This window comes from Pristiophorus japonicus, chromosome 4, assembly GCF_044704955.1.
Source record: "Pristiophorus japonicus isolate sPriJap1 chromosome 4, sPriJap1.hap1, whole genome shotgun sequence".
NCBI classification, from domain to species: domain Eukaryota; kingdom Metazoa; phylum Chordata; class Chondrichthyes; family Pristiophoridae; genus Pristiophorus; species Pristiophorus japonicus.
The window spans coordinates 273,566,340-273,591,071 of NC_091980.1; the positions used below are offsets into that span (position 1 = coordinate 273,566,340).

The 24,732-nt window shown below is 44.6% G+C and overlaps 1 protein-coding gene across 1 annotated transcript in view; it reads left to right on the forward strand.

Annotated features, from left to right (window-relative positions):
• slc24a4b (solute carrier family 24 member 4b) overlaps positions 1 to 24,732 on the forward strand; it is a 372,991-nt gene that overhangs the window by 262,288 nt on the left and 85,971 nt on the right. The window contains exons 4-7 of the mRNA XM_070877549.1: positions 2,943 to 3,017; positions 4,282 to 4,366; positions 15,598 to 15,701; positions 23,070 to 23,144. Of these exons, the coding sequence (XP_070733650.1) occupies positions 2,943 to 3,017; positions 4,282 to 4,366; positions 15,598 to 15,701; positions 23,070 to 23,144 (339 nt within the window). The remainder of the gene's footprint in view (positions 1 to 2,942; positions 3,018 to 4,281; positions 4,367 to 15,597; positions 15,702 to 23,069; positions 23,145 to 24,732) is intronic.

Sequence of the window (24,732 nt, forward strand, 5' to 3'; positions counted from 1 at the left end):
TATCCCTTTGCAGACGATTGTGTTCTCCTCACAGCTTACTGTCCCACCTAGCTTTGTATCATCAGTAAACGTGGATACGTTACATTCGGTCCCGTCATCTAGGTCTTTAATATAGATTGTAAATAGCTGAGGCCCCAGCACTGATCCTTGCGATACCCCACTAGTTACAGCCTGCCAATCTGAAAAAGATCTATTTATCCCTAGTCTCTGTTTTCTATCCGTTAACCAATCCTCTATCCATGCTAATACATTACCTCCAATCCCATGAACCCTTATCTTATGTAATAATCTTTTATGTGGCACCTTATCGAACGCTTTTTGGAAATCGTTTTGGGATGTCTTGAAGTCATGAAAGGCGCTATAGAAATGCATGTCATTTTTTCTTTATTACCCTACTTGAAATGATCTTGGGTGGTTTGAACATAACTCATAAAGCCCCATTGGCAGCAAGCACAGCAGCAGAGGTAGGGTTATAACATTTGTAGCCCTGATGCATTCATAGTGAGAGAGGCTCCATGTCAGGAACAGAGTCTCACAATATTAACCCAATAGTAGGCATGAACACAGAGCTGAGAACTACCTCATGGCTGGTAATAAAATAACAATTTTACTCTGACAGATTTCAAAAATGGCTAGCACAGGATCCAGAAAATAACACATTGGTGTATTGTAGGTTATTTTCAGAGGTTTGGACTAAGCGATAGTGTCTGTCCTGAGTAGAGAGAGTTTTAATCTGCTGCTGGCTGTGCTGCACCTGACCTAGGGATGCTTGATGCCAACACTGAGTACCTGCAATGGGGCAATTGTTCACTTTTCCAGCACTAAAATCCCACACTCCCTTGTACCTGGGAACTGAGTATTCTTGAGTTGCAAGGGTCAGGATAAAGGAGCGGAGACCAGGAATCGGAAGATCTTCAGCCCTTTAGGTTTCCCAGAGCTTTCCTCACCAGGCCTGAGTCTGGTCCTGCAGAAAGCACAGATCAGATGGTACCAGGTGGAAGAGAGTGTTCCCAGCCTCCCGGCCCATTCCCCAATGGCAATACCTGCTGAGTGCCCATGAGTAGTGGTACCCAGTAAAAGGAAGCTGATGGGCCTGGCCCAAAACGCCTGCTGACTGGAGGCCTGAGGTCGGTTTCAGTAATTATCCCTGCCCCCCCCGCCCCCCACCATCACCGCCCCCACCACCCCCCAAGAGTATAAATCACAGTATTATCTTCTGGTTCCAACAAAAATGATACCAGCAGTGGGAAAAGAGCATTAAGTGGTGCACTGCCATTTTCAGCCCCCTACCATCCATTTCCTGCCTGGTGAGAGGCTGTGAAAATTGCCCCCCCCCCAATAAGTGGCATCTAGTCATAAGGGAAATGCAGTTAAACACTGCTAACCAGATATACAGGGCCTTATTTTCAGACCTGGAGACATAAAGGCACTTCAAATGATAACCGGGTAATAACCCTGCTTAGATACCACTGAGCTGAAAAGTTGCTATTTTCCAGTTCACTGCATCTTAATTTTAGAAGCAGTGATAAATGAAGTCATTAAAAATGAGTTTAGTTCAGATTATTCAAATTTCGATCACATCGCTTGGCCTATGCAAATAAACGTAACACACATTGCTCTTGCTGTGACACAGAGAAAACAGCCAACAGCAGATTACAATGCACTCCATGTTTCAGTGACTCGGTATTCGAGTCAAGATATGTATTAAATGAAAACATGCATCTTTTTAACTGAACAGCACAAATCCCCGCAAAGCAGTCCTGTCAAAATGCCTGGACTATCACAAGCTATAAAATAAACTAAGTTCCAAAGTAATTCATGATGTGGAGGACCTCGATACTATCTTACCCGAATGAAAATAGTACACAATAAGGGAAGGTCGTCAATTCTCAAAGACAGCAGCAAGCATCATTTCCCTCGCCAATCAAAAGTAAAATGCTGACAGGTGCTAAAAGAATCTGTCTGCTCTTATGAACATCTAGCTGAGACTACCAACCTACCAACTCCTTTGAGACTTCCAAAGTTGGTGGGTGATGTATCTTGTTTTTGAAAATGCTCTAAAAGATAATCGTAAAAATGTTCATAACCTCTCCCATAATATGCATGCAATGTTATTTGGCAATGTCATGTAAAGATGGATAATGTTCCTTGGCTATAATTATTTGGAATAAATATTTATTTCTTCACTGTTTACTGAAGAGTATTTGTGTAAAGACATCTGGGTCATCAAATTCCTTGTGGATTCTTTCAGTCTCCCGCAGCTTTCAGTCACTTGGGCCATTTCTCTCAGGTTTTGCCAGTCTCCCGCTGAAGTTACAGTTGGAAAATGGAGAACACTTGCAGAATTTTAGGGCCCTTCAGTTCAATGACAGTCCATAGTGAGGGAGATGATCGCAATGATGAGATATGTGGCACTGGCGAGCACACCCAATCTCACAAAGAGAATGGATTCTAGGGGTTCATTGCACAGAATGTGCTGTCCACTGGCAGGACCGTTCACAGGGCCTTCTCTGAATTGCACCAGTCGCTAAATCATATCAGTGACACACCAACTGAAGAAGAGTGGCGTTGGTCTTTCACCATCTAACACATAGTATGCTATGGTATATTGGCCCATTAATCCGTTTGGTTGTGTTGGTTTATAACTGACATGGCTATGGTGACTCTTAAAACAGTCGAATGCTTCTCAGTGACCTAGTTCCCCATCTTAAGGGGGGGGAAGTTATCAGTTCAGTACACCCCAATAGAAGCCCACCCCTGTTGTCCATTTATAAAAGTAACATTTTACACAGGATTCAGACAGAAATCATGGCAAAATAAATGTTGGGAGGGTTGGTGGGGGTGGGGTGGGGCGGTGTAGGGGGAAGATAAATAAGTGAATCTTAGAGAGAAAACAAACATTTGGGGAAAAATGAGTGACACGTGTTCTTTTCTTTTCACAGGCTGTGTATATGTTTTACGCACTGGCTATAGTTTGTGACGATTTCTTTGTTCCTGCTTTAGAAAAAATATGTGAGGTATGTTAAAGTCCATTTACTTAAAACGTTGACAGCCCTAGAAACAAAAGTGGTAGAAACCTGTATAAAACAATAATCATTTGATTAGCAATAATATGAACTTGTTCAGCGTGTGTTTTGCATATTTTACTCAGAATAGAGTGAGTGCAAGTAGAATCTGCTTTTGTAGATCTGAAGAGACGTGTCAGTCGCAGATTGAACTTGTGGCTTTGCTACACACTCCCAGTGTTCCTGTACACAGTATGAACCTACAGAAGCACTAAACCAGTCTGTTCTACACACGATCCCAAGAAAAAGCTTCAGCTACACCATGGTGTCCCAGTTGTCCTAATGTAATGTTGCGGATGAGATGGGGAAGAATCTATGTAGCACACTGGGCTGTAACAGTAAAGACCAGTCTCAAGGAGGCTGAAATTGCCCCTTTCCTTAAGGCCTGTTAACACCGCAAATCGCCAGCCATGCTGCGGAGTGGAGTGGCCTCCGACCTTTTGTGGAATGGCCGCTGCTAGCCCAATTGCCCTCCCGAGTTTTCCCGGTGGTGCCCCGATCGCCCCCCCCTACTGCTCCGCTGCTGCCGATCCATGGTAAGCACGTCATCGCCGTGCGCACCACCGATCTACCCCCCTGGTGGTCCAGTGGGCTGAAGTTTTTAAATCACGGAGGCTCTCCCCTTTAAGTCACTCCGCACCGCCCCAACTTCCGGCCCTCAGGGGTTGCCACTGCCCCCATTAAGAGCGACTTCCGGATCCAAGGAAAAAAAAACAACAAAGAGCTGAATGTCGTTCAAGAGATGACCTGAACCGCAACTGCAGTAAAAACCATTGAAATGGGATGGGAGCGCCCTGTTTCAGGCAGGGGGCAATTTCTACCCCAAGGTCTATTCAGTCCCAATTTTGCTAATTATCTATACCTTTAGAAAATTGCCCCTAATATGTTTGGTAATGATCATACTTACTATTAAAACTATTGCTATAAAGATGTGTAACTCCACTGTGGATGACATAGACATTAATAACTCTCAGAATTGAATATCACACTCAGTAAACAGGGTAATTGACAACCTATGAAAGAATGTCGTGGAACAGAAAATAAAAATAATCATTAAGAAAATGATCGATGCTTTTCTTAGACAAGTTAACAAATGACGAGAGACATAATAAAAATTAATGCTACTCTAAAAACCCAAGAAGTGATAGAATGTGACTGGAAGTGTATGCAATGATTAGCGATGTCCTGTAATGGCTTCTCTTTCCTTGTTATATAGAGATTACATTTGAGTGAAGATGTAGCTGGGGCTACCTTCATGGCAGCTGGAAGCTCAGCACCTGAACTGTTTGCTTCAGTTATCGGTAATGTCCGCATGCTGCATATTACTCATAGTTAATAAATCCTGTATATCATCATATTGGATGCAAATAACAGTTTTAAAAATGTATTTGTACATTGAATTTTTTTGTTCTAAAAGGTAACCACAAGGGTAATGTATATGAAAATATCAATGGCCGAGAACTTCCTAGGAGCCGCTCCCACTCTAGCTTTGCCGGAAGTGCGGCAGAAATCCTGTTCATCCAGCTAACAGATTCCGCCACAGTTCCAGTCAAGTTATGGTGGTGGAATGGGAGCAGTTTCAAGAAAGTCCCGTGACATGTTAAAGGCCAGTTGTATCTTTTTAATGGGGGAGAAGGCTGTGCAAACTTGACTATTTTTCTGTCCTTCAACATCGCTTAATAATTATCAACCCCTTTCAGTATTTTCCAGTACAGCAGCTCTTGTGGCAGCCCTGGTTCAGTGGTAGAATTTCTGCTTCTGAGTCAGAAGATTGTGGGTTCATGTCCCATTCCAGTCTCTAGTACTTAGTCTAGGCTGACAGTTCAGTGCAGTACTGAAGATGCAGTGCTGTCATTAGGATGAGACATTAAAACAAGGCCCTGTCAGCCAGATATGAAAATCTCTTGCCATTTTTCGGAAAGTAGGGGAGTTCTCCTGGTGTCCTGGTCAACATTCATCCCTCAGCCAACACCAACAGAAACAGATTATCTGGTCATTTATCTTATAGCTGTTTGTGGGACTTGCTGTGTGCAAATTATCTGCCATGTTTCCCTACATTACTGTTATGTATGCAACACCTTGTAACCAACATTCTACCACCACCAGAGGGCGCATCTGTTGGAGTCCCAATGGATCCCAGCATCCCTTGGGAGCACGGTATATAAGCAGGCCTCCCATGCTGTGCCAACACTCTGGAGTCAGAATAAAGAGACTAAGGTCACATTTACTCAAGTCTACAGTACTCAGTCACATTGCTTTATTTGAGACATAACAACTGGCAACGAGTAATAGATAACGAACCATCACGTGAAAATGCAGAGAACTGTTGGTATCCTGGAGAAATTCTCAGAAGGGGACGATTGGGAGGCCTTCTTGGAGTGACTCGACCAATACTTTGTGGCCAATGAGCTGGAAGGGGATGAGAATGCTGCCAAACGAAGGGCGATCATCCTCACCGTCCTCGGGGCCTCATGAAGAATCTTCTTGCTCTGGTGAAACCAACAACCAAATCGTATGAAGAACTGTGAACGCTGGTCTGGGAGCACCTAAATCCGAAGGAGAGCGTTCTGATGGCAAGGTATCGATTTTACACATGTCAACGGTCTGAAGGCCAGGAAATGGCGAGCTACGTCGCCGAACTAAAGCGCCTTGCATGACAATGCAAATTCGGTGGATTCCTGGAGCAAATGCTAAGAGACTTTATTTTCTTGGCATTGGCCATGCAGTTATCCTTCGCAAACTATTGACTGTTGAAACACCGAACCTGAGCAAAGCCATAACGATAGCCCAGGCATTTATGTCTACCAGCGATAACACCAAACAAATTTCGCAGCACAAAGATACACCGGCAAGTACTGTACACAAAGAAACATCGTTTTCAGGCAGGAATGCATATGGTAGAACGTACACGCCTGCATCTGCATGACCTCAGATGACTCAGAGTCCGCCATCAAGCGTGAATGTGAGGCAGTTAACACCTTGTTAGTGCTGCGGAGGTGATCATCGAGCCCATCAATGTCGCTTCAAACACTATGCGTGCAAAGGCTGTGGAACAATGGGATACCTCCAGTGAATGTGCAGATGAGCTGCAAACCCTGAAAACCACCACGTTGCAGAGGAAGACCGATTCATGGCGGATCAAACTGAACTAGAGACTCAAACCGAGGAGGCAGAAGTGTACGGGGTACACACCTTCACCACGAAATGTCCACCGATCATGTTAAAAGTTGGACTGAATGGAATTCCAGTATCCATGGAATTGGACACGGGTGCAAGTCAGTCTATCATGAGCAAAAAGGCCTTCAAGAGGCTGTGGTGCAGCAAGGCACAAAGGCCCAAGCTGAGCCCTATTTATACGAAGCTGAGAACTTACACTAAAGAGCTGATCCCTGTAATTGGCAGTGCAGCAGTAAAAGTCTTCTATGATGGAGTGGTGCACGAACTACCACTATGGATAGTACCAGGAGATGACCCCACATTATTCGGCAGAAGCTGGCTGGGAAAAATCCGCTGGAACTGGGATGACATCTGAGCGCTTTCGTCCGTCAACGATGCCTCATGTGCCCAGGTTTTGAGCAAGTTCCCGTCGTTGTTTGAGCCAGGCATCGGAAATTTCTCTGGGGCGAAGGTGCAGATCCGCTTGGTTCCCGGTACACGACCCATCCACCACAAGGCACGTGCAGTGCCCTACATGATGCGAGAGAAAGTGGAGATCGAGCTGGACAGGCTGCAATGAGCGGGCATCATCGCGCCGGTTGAGTTCAACGAGCGGGCCAGTCCGATTGTTCCGGTTCTCAAGGGCAATGGCATGGTCAGAATTTGTGGGGACTACAAAGTAACGATTAACCGTTTTTTGCTGCAGGACCAGTACCCACTACCCAAGGCAGATGACCTATTTGCGACGCTGGCAGGAGGGAAGGCGTTCACCAAGCTGGACCTGACCTCGGTCTACATGATGCAGGAGCTGCCGGAATCTTCGAAAGGCCTCATCTGCATCAACTCGCACAAAGGTCTGTTCATCTACAATAGATGCCTGTTTGGGATTCAATCGGCCACGGCTATTTTTCAAAGAAACATGGAGAGTCTGCTAAAGTTGGTTCCGCGCACCTTGGTTTTCCAGGACAAAATATTGATCACAGGTCAGGACACCATCGAACACTTCCAGAACCTGTGTGGGACTCAGGTTGAAATGCTCGAAGTGTGTTTTCCTGGCGCCAGAGGTCGAATTCATGGGGAGAAGTATCGCGGCAGACGGCATCAGAACCACCGACGCCAAGACGGATGCTATCAAGAACGCACCGAGACCACAGAACATGGCAGAGCTGCGGTCATTCCTGGGACTCCTCAATGATTTTGGTACTTTCCTACCTGGATTAAGCAGCTTGCTAGAGCCTCTACATGTGTTGCTACGCAAGGGAGATGACTGGGTATGGGGGAAATCACAAGAGACTGCTTTTGAGAAAGCCAGAAATCTGTTATGTTTCAACAAACTGCTTGTTCTGTATAACCCATGTAAATGTTTCGTGCTAGCTTGCGATGCGTCTTCGTACGGGGCCGTGTGTGTATTACAACAAGCTAACGAATCGTGAACATTGCAACCGGTCGCCTATGTGTCCAGGAGTTTGTCCAAGGCCGAAAAGGGTCGACAGCATGATTGAAAAAGAAGCTCTGGCATGCATTTACCGGGTGAAAAAAATGCACCAGTATCTGTTTGGGCTTAAGTTCGAGTTAGACACTGACCATAAGCCGCTCATATCGTTATTCTCAGAGAGCAAAGGTATTAATACCAATGCCTCTGCTCGTATCCAAAGATGGGTGCTCACGCTGTCTGCATATAACTATGTAATTTGCCACAGGCCAGGCACAGAGAACTGCGCTGATGCTCTCAGTCGGCTACCATTGCCCACCACCGGGGTGGAAATGGCACAGCCTGCAGACTTGCTCTTGGTGATGGATGCATTCAAAAAACGAAGGTCACCCATTATGGCCCGCCAGATCAGAACCTGGACCAGCCAGGATCCTTTACTGACCCTTGTAAAAAACTGTGTCCTCCATAGGAGCTGGTCCAGCGTCCCAGCGGAGATGCGTGAAGAGATCAAGCCGTTCCAGCGGCGCAAAGACGAAATGTCCATACAGGTGGACTGTCTTTTGTGGGATAATCGCGTGGTTTTGCCTAAGAAAGGCAGGGAAACGTTTATACGCGACCTACACAGTACCCACCCAGGCATAGTAATGATGAAAGCTATAGCCAGATCCCATGTGTGGTGGCCTGGCATCGACTCAGATTTGGAGTCTTGCGTGCGCCAATGCAACACTTGCTCTCAACTGAGCAATGCACCTAGGGAGGCACCGCTAAGTTTGTGGTCATGGCCCTCCAAACCATGGTCTAGGATCCATGTTGACTTCGCTGGCCCGTTTCTAGGCAAAATGTTTTTGGTTGTTGTGGATGCTTATTCAAAATGGATTGAGTGTGTAATAATATCTGTAAGCACGTCCACTGCCACCATCGAAAGCCTATGAGCCATGTTTGCCATGCACGGCCTGCCTGATATCCTTGTCAGCGACAATGGGCCGTGCTTCACCAGTGCTGAATTCAAGGAATTCATGACCCGCAATGGGATCAAGCATGTCACATCTGCCCCGTTCAAGCCCGCATCTAAAGGCCAGGCATAACGGGCAGTCCAAACTATCAAGCAAAGCTTGAAACGCATGTTGGAAGGCTTCCTGCAGACCCGCCTGTCCCAAGTCCTGCTCAGCTACCGCACAAGACCCCACTCGTCAAACGGGATTCCTCCTGCCGAACTGTTCATGAAAAGGGTGCTCAAAACAAGGCTCTCTCTAGTCCACCCTGATCTCCATGAACATGTCGAGGGCAGGCGGCATCAACAAAGCATGTACCATGATCGCGCAAATTTGTCACGTGATATTGAAGTCAATGACCCTGTATTTTTACTCAACTATGGACATGGCCCCAAATGGCTTGCTGGCACTGTCGTAGCCAAAGAAGTGAGAAGGGTGTTTGAGGTCAAACTTGCAAATGGACTAACTTGCAGAAAGCATTTGGACCAAACCAAATTGCCATTCACAGACAGCCACGAGCAACCTGAAGAGGACACCACCAACTTCGACCCTCTGATACACAGACAAGTGGCAACCGACATCACGGTTGACCAGGAAACTGAACTCATCATCCCCAGCAGCCCAGCAAGGTCAGCTGCGCAGCAGCCCAGCGAAGGCCCAACCAACTCACCTGCACTTGTGTTTGTACCCAGACAATCAACTAGGGAGTGGAAAGCCCCAGTTCGTCTCACCTTGTAAATAAGTGTACTGTTGACTTTGGGGGGGTGGGGGAGTGATGTTATGTATGTAACACCTTGTAACCAGCATTCTACCGCCACCAGAGAGCATATCTATTGGAGTCCCAAGGGATCACAGCATCCCTTGGGAGCACTATATCTAAGCAGGCCTCCAATGCTGTGCCAGCACTATGGAGTCAGACTAAAGAGACTAAGGTTACACTTACTCAAGTCTACAGTACTCGGTCACGTTGCTTTATTTGAGACAGAACACTTACAACAGTGACTACACTTCAAAAATTAATTAATTAGCTCTGAAGCATTTTGGGACATCCTGAGGATGTGAAAAGCGCTATATAAATGCAAGTTATTTCTTTATTTCCTTTGAATCAATCGGAACAAAATGGCTCTTCTTCACTACTAGATTCCTAGGGCTAGATTTCTTACTTTTGCGCTTATCGCCCAAAAATGGACGTTATTTCTGATGTGGGCAGTAAAAATGGGTTTTCAGATCGCCGGCTTCTCGCCCATTCTCAAAGCACCTCGTCTCCATTTTTGAAAATGGGCGTTACCGCGACCGATATGAAATGGGCGGCAGCATTAAATCTCGCTGACCTTCTGCCGTAAAGTGTCGCCGTCCTTAGAAACGACATGACAATGCTCGATTCCTGCGATTCAGGAGGTCAAGGGTCATCATGACATGTGCATAAGAGGAGACAGAGAGAGAGGGAGCTGAGAGGGACTGAAGGCGTGTGTGGGTGTGGTGTGTGCTTGTTTGGTTGTTGTGGGAGGCACGAGGGAGATTCACCAGCAGCAAAAAGCCTACTAAGCACCAAGTTTTTGTCCAACAAATAAGATATAACTTGGAAGGGATGCAGGAACACTGATGGCAGAGGGCTCCCAGTGGTCCCGGAGCGCGGCACTGCACCCCAAGGTGCCACACCCCCATTGCCAATCACACATGAGAGCCAGCAGCATCTTGCTTCTGGCTAGGAGCTCGTTCCCGCCTCGGGGCCATCCTCTCCCGTATCCGTCCAAGCAGCGTTTCGGCCGTCATCCCCCAACTCCCCCCAATGAAGCATCACCTGAGGAGCTCCTCGGCCTGGCGACTTGGAGTCAGGAGGGGAAGGGGAAGGGGTAGAGATGGGGAGGAGAAGCGGGGCGGGGAGCGGGGGGGGGCGGGGGGAAGGGTTGGTTTTTACAGAAATACTGATGATTTCAAACAAATGTTCGGTTTTAATGTTTTTTATTCAACAAACCTTGTTGCGCATTGGCTCAGATAATTGCACTGTTACACGCTGGTGATTCCTTAACATCAATGGTATAATCACACCTAACTTCAATCAACTTAAACTTTAACTGTCACAGAGGTGATGCCCACCATTGATGTATCATCTGCACACCCAGCAGTGCGTCAGCCTTGGAAATAACACCAACGTTCTTTCAGGCAAAGCCATCATTGATGAGCTCCTGACGCAGCTATCATGCCACCACGGGCCCTTTCATGCGGTCTACAGGAGGGCGGGGGCATGGCTTCAGCATCAGCCTGATTGTCTGAGCCGATGTCAGAGTCTGCCTCCTCGTCCTCCTCTTCCTCTCTCTGGTGAGGTGGACTGTGAGACTCATCAGGCAATTCTTGTCCCCTCCTGATAGTCAAGTTGTGCAGCATGGAGCACACCACCACGAATTGAGCTACCTGCTCAGGGTGGTATTGGAGCTCGCATCCTGAGTGATTCAGGCATCTAAAGCGCTGCTTAAGCACTCCAATGGTTTTTTCCACGATATTGCGAGTTGCTCTGTGGCTCTCGTTGTATCACCTCTCAGCTTCGGTGTGGGTGTCATGCAATGGGGTCATCAGCCAGGTGGCGAGGCCATATCCTTTGCCACCAAGCATCTAGCATTGACCTTGTGGCTGATTGTTAAACAAGTCAGATACAGTGTTCTCACGCAGGATGTGCGCATCATGGATGCTGCCCGGAAATTGAGCATTCACTGGTGGTTGACAACCAGTTGGACATTCAGGGAGTGGAATCCCTTGCAGTTCCTGAAAACCTCTGCATCCTGAAAAGGTGCCCGCATCGCGATTTGCGTGCAGTCTATTGCTCCCTGCACCTTGGGGAAGTTTGCAATTCTGGAGAATCCTAGAGCCCTCTCACTCTGTGCCTCCCTGGTCATAAGGAAGCTGATCAAGTCACTCCTGTGTGCGTACAGGGCTTCAGTGACCTGTCTAATGCAGCAATGTGTGGCATGCTGAGAAAGTCCGCAAATGTCTCCAGCTGTGGCCTGAAAAGAACCCGAGGCATAGAACCACAGTGCCGCGGTAACTTTGACCTCGATGGACAGTGCAGTACTGATAGTGCTAGCAGGCTACAGATCTCCTCATGAGCTGACATACCTCAGTGATAACCAGTGGAAGCGCAGTCTCCGAATGCAGGTGGTGTCGGGCAAGTCGAGGTAAGATTGCTTCTCCTTGTACTTGCGCGGGGTGTAATGTCTGGTCCTCCTCAGCAGTCTGGCATGTCTTACATTGGGCACATAATGCTGTGGAGCGTTCCTTCTGCGATCTCGAGTCTGCTGCATGTAATTGATCACCAAGAGAGGGTGAGAAAGGACAGGCCCCATTGCAGTAGCTCTCTGTTTTCCACCGATTGGTCACAAACAATTAATGTCCCGATGAAGACACCTATTCAATTCCAATCACAGTATGGTCAAGATGTTTGTACAGATGTTCACATCAACTCCAATGACCTCCAGAGTACATCCGAACTCCCCCGAGGTTGAAGTGCAGCAGCCTTTTAAAGGATGTGACATGTGATGTAGAACATGGTGTCCATAATGCTGTGATTAGTTCCAGTTAGTTCCACTTTTTCTGGGTGTTTTTTTGGGCGAGCGATATTGTGGCCGATATGTGTGCGAGGTGGTGAAAGTGACGCTGGGAAATCTCATGGCCGCTAGTTTCAGTAAATATGCTCTTTACGTCAAAAAAAAGTGGGTGGGCGGTATTATTGAATCTCGGCGTTAAATCAGTGCAGAAATTAACGCTGGGCGATATTATGGGTGTTGATTTCGCCCATTCTGATAATTCCGCCCCAAAAAAGTGGGTGGGCTGGATTATTTTTTCCCGGCGTTAAGCACATGGGGAAAGTAACGCTTGGTGCTAAGTTTCCAAAAAATGCCCGTCAGTTTCCACTTTGTGGCTAAATGGGCGATGTCTGTGCTTTATACATCATTTCAGCGGTAAAATGGGCGTTAAGTGGGCAGTAAACATGCAAATAAAATGGAGGTTCTAGCCCCTAGACACACTTGTTTTCAGAAAAAAAATCAGACCTTTACATCCCAGGTTGTTGAGCGAAGTAAAAGAGGAAATAGCAGAGGCCTTGACCATCATTTTCCATTCCTCTTTGGATCTGGGCAAAGTGACGGAGGATTGGAGGACCGCTAATGTTTAAGAAGGGAAAAAGGAATAGGCCAAGTAATTACATGCCTGTCAGCCTAACCTCAGTGGTGGGAAAATTATTGGAAAAAATCCTGAAAAACAAGATAAATCTGCATTTGGAAAGGCAAGGATTAATTAGGGACAGTCAGCACAGATTTGTTAAGGGAAGATCGTGTTTGACTAACCTGATTGAATTTTTTGAGGAGGTAACAAAGAGGGTCGATGAGGGTAGTGCGTATGATGTAGTATATATGGACTTTAGTGAGGCTTTTGATAAGGTCCCACATGGTAGACTGGTCATGAAGGTTAAAGCCCATGGGATCCAGGGCAAAGTGGCAAGTTGGATCTAAAATTGGCTTGGAGATAGGAAGCAAAGGGTAATGATTGATGGATGTTTTTGTGACTGGAAGGATGTTTCCAGTGGGGTTCCGCAGGGCACAGTACTGGGACCCTTGCTTTTTGTGGTATATATCAACGATTTAGATTTAAATATAGGGAGTATGATTAAGAAGTTGCAGACGATGCTAAAATTGGCTGTGTGGTTGATAATGAATACGAAAGTCATGGGCTGCAGGAGGATATCAATCTACTGGTCAGGTGGGCAGATCAGTGGCAAATGGAATTTAATTCAGAGAAATGTGAGGTGATGCACTTTGGGAGGGCTAATAAGGAAAGGGTATACACATTAAGCGGTGGGCCATTTAATAGTGTAGATGAACAAAGGGACCTAGGAGTGCTTGTGCACAGATTCCTGAAAGTTGCAGGCCAGGTGGCTAAGAAGGCATATGGAATGCTTGCCTTTATTGGCAGAGGCATAGAGTATTAGAGCAGGGAGGTTATGCTTAAATTGTATAATACTTTGGTTAGGCCACAGCTGGTGTACTGCGTGCAGTTCTGGTCGCCGTATTATAGGAAGGACGTGATTGCACTAGAGAGGGTGCAGAGGAGATTTACTAGGATGCTGCCTAGAATGGAGAATCTTAGTTATGAGGACAGATTGGATAGGCTAGGTTTGTTCTCATTGGAACAGAGGAGGTTGAGAAGAGACCTCATCGAGGTGTACAAAATATTGAGGAGCCTGGACATAGTGGATAGTAAGGGTCTATTTCCATTGGTGGAGGGGTCTATTACAAGGGGGCATAGTTTTAAGGTGGTTGGTGGAAGGTTTAGAGGGTATTTGAGGGGGGCGGGGCTTCTATATGCAGAGGGTTGTGGGGATCTGGAACTCGCTGCCTGGAAGAATGGTGGATGCAGAAACCCTCACCATTTTTAAGAGATGGTTGGATAGGTACTTAAAGTGCAGTAACCTGCAGGGTTACAGACTTAGAGCTGGTAATTGGGATTAGACTGGATGACCCTTTGTTGGGCGGTGCAGATATAATGGTAAGTACTGCAGGGAATAGAATATGGCCAGGGTGATCTCCTGGACTAGTTTTGATCGGCTGGATGGGTCGGAGAGGAATTTTCCCAGATTTTTTCTCCCTAAATTGGCCTGGGTTTTTATCTGGTTTTTGCCTCTCCCAGGAGATCACATGGCTCCAGTTGGGGTGGAGTGTAGAATGTTTCAGTGTAAGGAGTGTCGTAGTTGTGTGAGGCGGACTGGTTGGGCTGGGTGCTCTTTGCCTTTCCGTCATTGTTCATAGGTTTAGATGTAACCTTTAGGGCTGCTGACCAAGGACCGCGCGGCTCTTTGTCGGCCGGCATGGACACGATGGGCCGAAATGGTCTCCTTCTGCGCTGTAAATTTCTATGTTTCTAGTTTCTATGTTTACATCTCCTGTTCGGAAGCTGCTTAAATATTTATGTTGGTCTTGTACACTTACATAACTGGTCTGCATGAAAGTTACATACAGAGCCTTAATAGCTAGCAATGTGTAAATTCAATGCTATTATAAGAATTGAAGCTGTCTTTAACAGCAAGCTAAAACAGTCAACAACTTCTGGGTCATTCCTAATTACTTAAGGACTCGTCAGAAATGTCACATCTGTCACTACAACAAAATGCAGCCACATGCATGCTGGAACTTTGTGTACAAAGAAAGGGTTCGAGTTATGTTCAATAGAGAAACCTCTCAGCCCAAAGCGGCCAAGGCCCTGAAAGTGTGCAAGTATTAGCTAATGAATGCTTATCATGGTCTGTGCAAATTTCCATTGTTGCCGATTTCTTTTGAACACAAAGTCCCCCTATGTATGTCATTGCACCATGTTGCAGTGACAGGTGATAATTTCTGCAGTTTTTAAGTATCTATAAATGACCTAGAAATTATTGATTTATTTGCACTGTTGGTTTCTTTTTGAGACTGCTTCAAGTATGGTAATATTAAATATCCACATTATTGGCTATTTAAGCAGATTAGGATCTCAATTAAAATAATGGACAAAACATAAACACAACAGTGTGTGTATGTTAATATTAACACATCGTTTGTAAGCTCAAGTTTATTAGACTTTCCACTATTCCCATGTGTGATGTAGACTAATTTTTTCCCAAATCCAAGTGAATGCAACCTGAAAGTAATCGGAAATTGTGTCTTTCGAATGGGATCCACCCTGATCTTAATTTTTAATTGCATTCTTGAAATGCATTGCCTTTTATCAGCCTCTTACCTGTCACACAACATCACGCATAAACAAATCAAATCCTAATTTTTATAAACAATAGTTTAATTCCCAAATAGTTTGCAGATGATCACAATCACTCGGATCCCCAAAGGAGATGCAATTGTTATTATTTAGCTTTCTTGTAATAAAAGTCAGTAAAGCGAATGTGATGTAACACATCCTTTTATGTTTCTTGCAGGTGTCTTTATCACCCATGGAGATGTTGGAGTTGGTACCATTGTTGGCTCAGCAGTATTTAACATACTGTGCATCATTGGTGTCTGCGGAATATTTGCAGGGCAGGTCAGTCCTATTAAAAATACTTCTCTTAAAAATGACATGGAACAAAAAATGAAAACCTTGTAAACTTGAAATTGTTGCTCAGAATGGATGTCCCTGAAAATCCATGGGCCACAATCCCACAGAGATCATGAGAATTGGTGCACTCCAACACTGAATCTCCCGAGTTGGCAGGGTCAGTGAAAGGGTACTAATATGCATGGGGCAGGCAGAGGCATGTGCAACTGCAGGCGCTTGACTGGCACTGCCAGAAAACCCAGTTCCATGGGTTGCTGGGGGAGGGAGCGGGGGTGGGAGAGGATTGTTGTTTCTCCTTCAGCAGTTTTATTGCTGTTCCCCTCAGCGGCCATAGCCTCATACATTGTGGAAACGTTTGTTTAAGCTTTCCTTGCAGAATTGTACGATACGGAAGCTAATAATTACCCCAATTGCAGTAATCTTATTACTAGATTAAACAGTCTCATGCTACACTATGACCATCACCTCAGAATATCAAGAGCAGACTAAAGCTTTTACAGGTCAAAGTATTTGTTTGCAAAACTGTATCTGGAAAAATGAATTAAATGGGCAAAATCCATGAGGGGCAAATCACCTGATTGAATAGCTTTTCCAGATACTCTGAGATCATTCTTTAAAAATAACAGTCTCTTAATGGACAAGTTCTACCGGGCTTTGCCTTTGCTTATCGTTTTCAGCCTTGCTGTTTCAAATGTGATGTACGTCGCACTAGCTTTGATGTTACGGCGTTCCTTCTTCCAACTCAATCCCAGAACTTTGAACCAATGAGCTGGGGGCCAAAATTGCCCTCTGCCACAAACGAGGCAGATAATTCGAAATAAATGAAGGGGTCGAAATTGCCCACTGCCCCAAACGGGATGCACCTTCCAATGCTTGCCTGGTCCTGAACACTAGGAGGTATAAGGAGGTACAAGAGCCCAGTATTCGGTTCTCAGATGGAAGCTGATAGACGTAGTAACATTCACAGCTCAGGGTGTGATTCTTGTCTCATTTCCTCTGAGGATTAGTTTGTCATTAGTTTGCACCTGTCATTGACAGCATGGCTTTGTGTGGAAATGCACCATATGAACATAAGAACAGTCATTCATCATTCATTCATAGGCAGTCCCTCGAAATTGAGGAAGACTTGCTTCCACTCTAAAAGTGAGTTCTCAGGTGACTGTACAGTCCAATATGGAAATTACAGTCTCTGTCACAGGTGGGACAGACAGTCATTGGAAGAAAGGGTGGATGGAGAGCATGCATTTGCCGCATGCTCCTTCCGCTGCCTGCGTTTGTTTTCTGTACACTCTCCGCAATGAGACTCGAGGTGCTCAGTGCCCTCCCGGATGCTCTTCCTCAACTTAGGGCGGTCTTTGGCCAGGAACTCCCAGGTGTCGGTGGGGATGTTGCACTTTATCAAGGCGGCTTTGAGGGTGTTCTTGAAACATTTCCTCTGCCCACCTGGGGCTCGCTTGCCGTCTAGGAATTCCGAGTAGAGTGCTTGCTTTGGGAGTCTTGTGTTGGGCATGCAGACGATGTGGCTCACCCAACGGAGCTGGTCGAGTGTGGTCAGTGCTTCGATGCTGGGGATGTTGGCCTGGTCGAGAACACTGATGTTGGTGCGTCTATCCTCCCAGGGGACAGGGAACAGTAGTAGGCCGTTCAACCTCTCGAGCCTGTTCTATCATTCAGTTAGATGCTGGCAGATCTGTACCTCAACTCCATTTACCCGCCTTTGTTCCAAATCCCTTGACACCCTTACTTAAGAAAAATCAGTCGGCCTCTGTCTTGAAAGTTTCAATTGGCCCAGCATCCACATCCTTTTGGGGAAGAGAGTTCTACACTTTTACTACCCTTTGTGTGAAGAAGTGCTTCCTGATTTTGCTTTAGATTCTCTTTATCTACCCATTGAATCATTTTATTATTTTAATCACCTCTATTAGATCATCACTCAATCTTCTATGCTCAAGTGAATACAAGCCAATGTTAGGAATTATAGCCTGAAAACACATCATATCACTGCATGATATGTTAACTCTCCAATACGTTGTGCCAATGTCAGTGTCAATCTATTTCCTCATGCTGAACGTATAAGGAGCTTGTTTCATGATGAACTTCAGAATGATTTAACTTCCACCCAATATTCTGTTCTCAGATAGGAGCTGATAGACTAGTAACATTCATGCATGTAGATGCGTTTTATTAATCGGGGGAGGAATGAAAGTAATTTCTATCCAGGCCTGATTTTCCAGTATAAAATGTGGCATGGTGATACCAGATAAGAAAACGGGTCCTTGCGCCACATTATCCATTAGTATCTTTTTGTAGATTTACTCCTGAGCAGAACAGGATCCCTGCATTGAGAAATCGCCCAATTAGAGGTGTTATCATTTATTAAATATAAGAGGCTCCGGCCTGTATATTGGCATTGCCCAGATTCCCTTCTTTCTTGGTCTGCCTGCTGTACTCTGCATTTTAGACACAGAGTAGCTGAATATCACCAATGTAAGTAAGAGTAACATTTGACTATATCCTCGAGCAATGGTGTGGGCAGATAACAGCAACGAAAGCCACAATTATATCCTACAGGCAGAAAACCTTATCTCGTACAAGCCCACACCCCAAAATGGTTAGACTTATTTACAACTTAAAAAAAATAAATATGTGTTACATTCCACAGCTCTTCTGTTGCTCAGAATTTTGTAATTTTATAATTTTATACACGCAATATAATTCCCTTGAAAAAGAAATGATGGATTCTGTTTCAACAATGGTTTATGGCAGAGAATTCCTTATTCTAACTACCCCTGTGGAATTGGAGCTGTTTGCTTTGTTGTCTATTTATGAATTATTTAAAAGCTGGCCGGGGTTTGCAGTTGGCAGTTCTTATTCAACCCCATTTTAATGAGCCATGTAACAAGCAGCGATCCGGCAATAAAAGCAGTATTTAGTTGATGATGATTAGCAGAGGATTGCATGTTACATTTTATTAGATCCAGCATGAAGACTAGTAGTCTCTATGACTCAGTACAATTAACTTTAGGCCACAACTGTTGAATTGACTTGCGTCCTACTGGGCCAGCCTGACTCCAGTATAAAGTGGGAGCAGACTCCTTCCTTCAGGTCAGCTTGTATCAGTAGCACTTTCTCCCCAGAGTCAGAAAAAGTGGATTCAAGGCAAATCCCATTCCAGGGCTAGCACCATGGTGCAGCATTAAGGGAGTATTGTAATGTCAGAGTTGCTGTCTTTTGGAAGAGATGTTAAACTGTGGCCCGTTCTGCCTGCTCAAGTGCATGCAAAAGGGCCCAGGACACTATATCAAGACAAGCAGGGAGTCCTCCCTGTGTCCTAATCAACTTCTCCCCCTTAATCAGCATCACTATTAAAAGATTCTTTTTTTTTGCTGTTTGTAGGATCTTATTGTATGCATTTGCCTAGATGCCAACAGTTCCAAACCTTGGGAGAACCATGATTTATCTCGCTGGCCCCAGCTTTATTCGATCTGAAGAAAATACACAACAGGCTAGATTTTCGGGTGAAAACGGTAATTTTATGCCAAAATTACTGTTTCGCTGCGAAAACCCGGTCACAAACCTGGCCAACATCCAGCCCATTGGCTGAGGTGATTAAGAGAGCTGGATAAATATGTGACTGGGAATGAGATTGGAATTTAGAGGCATCCACACAGAACGAGTTGGCCAAATACTTCACGGGATAAAACCGCTCCTGTGCTGTCAGGGGAGCGGCAGGGAATCATAGAATAGAGTTGAATAGTGGAGATGTAGTGGACAAATATTCTAGAATTTTGCTGGATCACCTTTGCAGATAAAGGGGTATTTATGCAGAACTTTTTCTCAAGATTAAATGAATGGGTAGAGTACATGGTAGGGTAAATGGCACATGGTGTTTGAAAGTAAGGACTTGATGGGGTGAATGGCCTTTCCTTGTTCCAGCTTTTTTTATACTCTTATGTAAAAAACTTAAATAAAACAATATCAAAAGATAGAAGAAATACATAGAAATGAACACAACCAGTTAATAACACTCTCAAATAGGCCACTCAGAACAGCAAACATTTGACATTATTTTTAAAGAATGTTGATCTATATTGATTTACTCAGAAAACAGCTTGAAACACCTTTTAATTCTTTGAAGAAGGTCAAAGCCTGGCTGTTTTTTGCATTACAAAGCAAAAGATAGGTTTCAGGATGGAAGTCGTTTTAGAGTAACTTCCCTCAGGATAGGACTGTGCCTTCACCGGACCTCAGAAATATTCTCAATTTTCCTCTGATGTTTGCATAATAGTCATCATTAAGAATTAATCATTCTTTTTCAAGAGGTCATATGGTGTTCCATTGATACCCTAACACATTTGAGATCATAGTGGCTTTTTCTACACTAAACAATAGAAAAATCTTTTAGTATTTATAGCAATAGAAGTAATCAGACACGTCCTTAAAATATTGAGATTAATATGAGAACATAAGAAATAGGAGCAGGGCCATTTGACCCTTTGAGCCTGTTCTGCCATTCATTACGATCATGGCTGATCTTTTACCTTTACTCCACCTTCCCACACTATCCCCAAATCCCTTGGTTCCCTTAGTATCCAAAAATGTATCCATCTCAGTCTTGATAATATACTCAATGACTGAGCATCCACAGCCCTATGTGGTAGAGAATTCAAAAGATTCACAACCCTTTGAGTGAAGAAATTTCTCCTAATCTCAGTCCTAAATGGCCGACCCCTTATTCTGACACTATGACCCCTACTTCTAGACACTCCATCCAGGATAAACATCTTCCCAGCATCTACCCTGTCAAGCCTCTTAAGTATTCTAAACTCTAGGGAATATAGGCCTAGTCTACTCAATCTCTCTTCATAAGACAATCCCCTCACCCCAGGAATCAGTCTAGTGAAACTTTGTTGCACTCCCTCAATGGCATGTATATCCTTCTTTGGGTAAGGAGACCAAAACTGTACTCTGCATTACAGGTGTGATCTCACCAAAGGCCAATATAATTGCAGTAAGACTTGGGCAGGATTTTTGGCTCGCTTGCGCCTCAGTTAGAGCCCTGGAGGTGCGGTAAAGGTTGTTTCTAGGCGTTACGGAGGGTGTCCAGCTTTTACCACCCGGCCGGAAAATTCGGCTCATGGTTTGCGGCAGTGCAAAAACTTACCACCCCGCCCTCTAGTTTCACTGAAGTCATGACATCAATCGTTGTACAATGCTCCGCTAACGCCCCAGATGCAAAATTCGGCCACAACATCAAACGCCCGGCCCAGGAAACGTCTGAAAAACCAGGCGTCCCAGGGTGCAGCAGGCAGTATTTGGCGACGTATTTAAATGGAGGGATGAGGATCTTATATCACAGATCACATTGACTGCAACGGTTGCGCACATCATGCTGTGTGAAGCTCCGATTTGAAAGCGGCAATTTTATCTGTCATTAGAGTGTCCTTACGTCAGTGAAAGAAATTCACGTCAGTGAAAGAAATTAATGGGGGCATTACTAGTTTGCCAGTGTATCATGCTTCATGCTGTTGCCGGGCATCTTCAAGCTAGAAGAAGGGCTCTTGGCCATCTCGGCCCACGGATGAGGAGAGGCCGAAGACGTCTGGGGAGGAGGGCTTACCCCCCCACGGGTTACAGGCACCAACGCTCATACCTCAAGCTCTCTGAGGAGCAGTGTGTGAGAAGGCTGTGCTTCCGAATGGAAGTGCTGATAGAGATAAGGCATCTCCTACAGGCAAACCGATGCCTGGACCACTCTGGAGGCAGCTTTCAATTCACCCATCAACAGGTATCTGAATTCATTGTGGTGTGCTGCATGTTACACAACATAGCTATCATGAGGGGCCAGGCATTGCCAGTGGGAATTGCAGTGGAGGATGATGAAGAGGAACCTGGCGAAGCCCCCATTGGATAGCCACATCATCCATGAGGGAGGCAGCGTGGTGATGTTGCCGGACCAAGAGTCACATGTCACCAGCTCATAATGGTGCCTGGGTTGGGGTGCAAAAACTTCCTTGTGTTACGCTCGATCATGGAACCTCAATTTTTGATGAATTTTGCAGATGCAGGCACAAAGTTTTTCCAGGCAGCATCAGGACCAGCCCGTCGCCATTAGCGCCCTGAAATCTCAAACCGAAGATCCAGCCCCTTTACTTATATACTCCAATCCTTTTGTAATCAAGGCTAATATACCATTTGCTTTCCTAATTGCTTGCTGTACCTACATGTTAACTTTCTATGATTCGTGTATAAGGACACCCAGTTCCCTCTGAATACCAACATTTCCCAATCTCTCACCATTTAAAATTTATTCTGCTTTTCTATTTTTCCTACCAAAGTGGATAACTTTACATTTTCTGACATTAGACTCCATCTGCCATGTTCTTGCCCACTCACTTAACCTGTCTGTAACCCTTTGCAGCCTCTTTGCATCCCACTGACAACTTGCTTTCCCACCTAGTTTTGTATCATCAGCAAACTTAGATACATTACACTCAGTCCACTCATCTAAGTCATTGATATAAATTGTAAATAGCTTAGACCCAAGCACTGATCCAAGCGGTACCCCACTAGTTACAGCCTACCAACCCAAAAATGTTCCATTTATTCTTATGCTGGTATGGTATTTATTTGCTAAATACTGCTCTTGTGCTAATGACCATTTATCCTTTCAGTGCTGAAATTGTGAATTAGTGAGAAGCATGTACCATAATTGTTAATTTTACTGCAGTGCAGCCTCCAATGTACATTGTCTAACAAAATAGATTATTATCTTTATAATAACATAGAATCCTCTGAAAACTCAAATGATCTCTTTGTTTAAAACTGCTAATATTTTGAATGGAGAACTGTTGACTCACAATGTGGTAGATTGCAAAGTCACATCTGCAATTTCCCCAAATTGTGGGTTTCTGATTTTGGCTGTGCCATTAGGGAGACTCACTGAATGGAGTTCAGGCATTTCCCTCCCCGTAAGTCATAACAGTCCACCCTCCTGAGCACCTCTGTTGGCAAGATCCTGCTCGCAGATTGGATACCCGCCATTTTGGCTGTGGAATGGTACATGTTAAGAGAAATGAATTAAATAACATAATCATAAAACAAAGTAAAACGGAAAAAAAGTAAGAAGAGTAAGTGCAACCTGTGTCAACTTTTTTGGTGAGGTACTTTTCGTTGCTCATGATCCTGCATAACTGTGGAACTTTGAATGCTCGTCTCTCGCACAGGCATTGGTATGGTGATTGAAAGTGCTGGAGGCATTAAATGTGTATGAGATAACAATAGGAACAAAATGTGAAAAGTTCTCATGAGAAATCCCAGCTTTTTCAGCAACATTATTACTGTATTTTTCAGATTGTATATCTGACACAGTGGTCTGTGTTCAGGGATTCATTTTACTACACCATGTCTGTGATTCTACTTATTGTGGTAAGTAATAATGGACATCATAACCAGCATTAAATTTCACATTCCAAAAATATAAATGCATAAAGTATCAATGGTTCCTAATAATCTAGTTTTACACATCAAGGGGTGTATTATCAGGTCCAGTTATACATATCAAGGCAAAACTTCTACGCAGTCTGCACAGTGTTTATCCTTACATGTCAGTGAGAAAATGCTTGCAAGCCATGTCTGCAGGCGTACATTTTGAGATGAGATTTTATGCATTAGTTAGACTGGAGGTTTTATGGGCTCCATACTGTTTTCATACTGGTGTGATACATTAATGTCTTTGCTATGTCATGACTTAAATACACACAGGACAGATATGTCCTACCCATAATTACTCTGTGTCCTGTCCTGCCACAATAGGGCCTGTTGAAGGCCACGGGGGAGATTTTGAGGCCTACTACCTGACAGGAGGCCATTCCTGCTGCCCAGCGGTAGCAATGTTGCTGTCAGGCAGGAGGCCTCAAAGAGTCCTTGCTGGCCTTCAACAAGCACAGACGTGATGCACATTGGACTCTGATGGTCATTTTAGGACTCAACTGTGCACTGTGCATGTCCTGGGCAGTTTCAGCAGCCAAAGAGGAGCCAATGGTAAGTGTTTGTTTATTTTTGAGGTGCAGGGAATGCTGGACATCCTGGAGAATTGTAATATTGGACATCTTGGGGAGTTATGGGTTATTAATCGAATTTTCTTGTATCTTGGAATATCAGGCTTTCCAAAATAAATACGATAGCTTTGGGATGCCACTTGAGAAAGCATGGTTTATCTTTGGTTTTTGATGTCTTGAGTATTATCTACAAGAAGGGCTTGTGCAATGAAATAAGTGACTGGGAAGACATCATGCATGAGTGATTAAAGTATAACTTTAGTGGTTAATGTAATAATGATCCATTAACTATAGTACAGAAAAATAACAATTAGTAATCCCCCTCTTCGAAGAATTTGAGAACAGTTAAGTCAGCAAGACTTCTTTGGGAGAAGTATCTCTGAAGTAAACAATTATGGCTGTTTATGTAAATAGGCTGTTTTCAAAGTATTCTGGAAAAGAAACATCATTAGATCTTATTGGTGACAGGTACCTTTGATATAGGCAAAATAAGGTGTATAGAGGAGCATGATTTTCAACAGTTCCATGATAGGCTCAAAAGATAGAAGCAGAAACCGAATGCCACTCTTTGTACGGTTAGGCCAATCACCTATGTTGTATATGAATAAAGTCTGTTCCATATATTCCACCATCAAATGTCTCGTGCAGAAGAAGAATGCCGTCTCCATCGGGTTGGCTTCGCCATCAAATATGAACTAGTTTGACATCTTAGAGATTCCCCTTGTGGGATAAACAAATGCCTCATGACCTTTCAGCTCACTCTAACCCGGAACCAGTGCGCTACAGTCATCAGTGTGTATGCCCCAACCCTGGGAGCTACAGACGAAGCTAAAGAGGAGTTCTACTCCAGCCTCAAACAGTCCTTGTCCTGAGTTCCAACGGGTGACAAGTTGATTCTACTTGGCGATTTTAATGCCAGAGTTGGAAAGGACACAGACCTCTGGAGAGGTGTGATT